Raw genomic sequence first — 2,220 nt, 5'->3', positions numbered from 1 at the left:
GCTAGTTCTATTGAGAACCATAACTCAATGAATGACCTTTCCAGACAAGCACTGACCAACCAACAGCTGGTCGTTCTTTAAATACAATGTGCGGTTTCTGTTTTCTAAATGGGCAACGAAAACCACAACAAAGATCAATTGAAATTCAATTGAATTGGGGAGACTTTCCATATACAAATAGGCAATCCAGATATTGTTTACTCCGAACGATGCAGTCTTAGGAGCCATAGGTTTAAGCCATAGGTTTTCGCAAAGAAGAATATATGTATAGATTTATATATATGTACGTTATGGGGTCGGAGATATTTCTCTATTTTACATTAATTCACACGAATACAATATTTAAAAAACAAAAATGTCGTATGTTCAATAATATTCAATTTTCACAATTTACTACAAATTCAATTTACCACAAGCAGCTTTTTATTCAAAGAAAACTCGTGGCAATGGGATATATTCAATGGAATTGAAACTTAAGAACTCGCTTATAATAATATTTCAGGATTGTGACACATTAACATAGTTAATGAGCCCTTGGAAATTTAAATATCATTCACTGTGCACGGCAGTGCACATGGTGGCGAACCTTAGCGACGTAGCGTGCGCCTGAAAACACTATATATAGCATAAGACCTAAACAATTACATACCTTCTGTATGCAATCTAAATGAGTCATATATCAAACGAATTTTATTGCTCTTATTAGCTCATTTTTGCCAAAGGTATATCAGTTTGGGAGAAATTTTCGTTAATGTGAAGTGATCTTGATTCACTAAATTGGGAAAAATACAATACCCTCGCAGGGGTATAAAATGGAATGTAAAGAAAAAGTGTTTTGCTTAATATTTATTTTTTATGATACACCTTACCAACTAATTATTTTTTGGAAGAAAAGGGCTATAGGGTATAGTTCTTTTTCTTTAATTTTTGTTTTCGGTATTCTGGGGCTGCTTGGCATGCTTTTTGCCTGGCAGTATGTAGGACTTATAAAAGAAGTTTATGAACAAAATGGTAAATGAAGGTATTATGATCCCGACTAGATAGTTTGTGAAAGGTGGGGTCGAGCAGTTGGGGTCCATCATCATCCTGAGAAAAATCACCATGATGATCATAAACTGAAGCAGCTGGATGATAGTGATGTACTTCTTCCACCAGATACTTTTCTGAAGCGCCTCGTTCAAGGAGGACAGATAGTAGTAGGTGTACATAAAGCCATGGACCACTGCGTTTATCAGGCAAAATGGAAAGAGGATGCCGCCATGTCCGTTAAATGTAATTATGAAGTAGCACATCCCGGCCATGATGACATGGTGAAAGACATGAAGAAAGGATATCTGTTTGTACTTCTTTCGTAGCACAAACACTACCGTTTCGCTCAGGTCGATCATTTTGTTAATTGCATACAAGTTGGTCATCCAACGCTCATAGTCCTTGTGCCTGTGATCCAGGGGCAAGGGCTTTATGCATTTTAAGTCGTAAGTGTCCAAGTAGAACAAAAAATGGGCACCCTAAAATGTGTTTTAAAACAGTGTTATTTTCCGATGTTATATTAACAAGAACTACTTACGTAATAAATTATCGTCGCGTTGTATAAAACCTGACCGATGTTGTAGAATTTGATGAAAGTGCGAAGTTCGAAGGGCTTGCGTCCCTCCATTAGCTTGGGACCCAACTTGAAAACGAATACCAGGTACGAGGACATTATAAGCAAGGTGGGCCAGGGGCTGGCGTAAATGGCCAGCCGTACGGGATCCACCGGGGTAAGCATTTCGGCAAGCATATCGAACGTGACAGTGCAGCGGCCTGCTTCAAGAACAACTAATCGAGTCGCTAAAATTTCTTTAATCATAAGTGCTTTGAAAGAAATACGTCCGACTGGCGCTAATTAATTCATTTACATAAGCCATGGGACTGTCGTCGTGCATATCTAGTCTGGTTCAAAATACATATTTATTAGGCTGCAAATTGCATAGCTTGTGGCGACTGCAGGTAGGAACATTTGTGGAATGAAAATAAAAATTTAAAAAGGGAGGCACTGGCAGAAAAAAGACAAATAGTCTGTTTAATATTGCGAAAGCTAGGAAATGGTTTCTAAAAAGCGAAACAGCTTATTTCAATTTTCTTGCATTTTAAACAGCCATGCGCTGCCTTGCGTAATACGTTGCGTTTTGCAATAAAAAACAAATAGTGTTGACCGCAGCTGTAATACTTTTATAATGA

The 2,220-nt window shown here is 37.7% G+C and overlaps 1 protein-coding gene across 1 annotated transcript; it reads right to left on the bottom strand.

Moving 5' to 3' along the window:
* Positions 1-905: 905 nt before the first annotated feature.
* On the bottom strand, positions 906-1,833 carry LOC108121126 (very long chain fatty acid elongase F-like). The gene is made up of 2 exons (XM_017235061.3): positions 1,568-1,833; positions 906-1,508 (listed from the first exon to the last, which is right to left on the bottom strand). Exons 1-2 carry the CDS (start codon positions 1,778-1,780, stop codon positions 921-923), a joined length of 801 nt encoding a protein of 266 aa, XP_017090550.2. The 5' UTR covers positions 1,781-1,833; the 3' UTR covers positions 906-920.
* Between the last annotated feature and the right edge of the window lie 387 nt (positions 1,834-2,220).

The sequence above is a fragment of the Drosophila bipectinata genome, chromosome 2L, assembly GCF_030179905.1.
Source record: "Drosophila bipectinata strain 14024-0381.07 chromosome 2L, DbipHiC1v2, whole genome shotgun sequence".
NCBI classification, from domain to species: Eukaryota; Metazoa; Arthropoda; class Insecta; order Diptera; family Drosophilidae; genus Drosophila; species Drosophila bipectinata.
Note: the sequence above shows the minus strand (reverse complement) of the source record. Positions and strands in the feature narration are given on the sequence as shown.

Coding starts and splice junctions, on each gene's coding strand:
- LOC108121126 (XM_017235061.3), bottom strand. CDS start 1,780: ATGCTTGCCGAAATGCTTACCCCGGTGGATCCCGTACGGCTGGCCATT. Junction 1,509..1,567: donor ACGCGACGATAATTTATTAC/GTAAGTAGTTCT, acceptor AACACATTTTAG/GGTGCCCATTTTTTGTTCTA.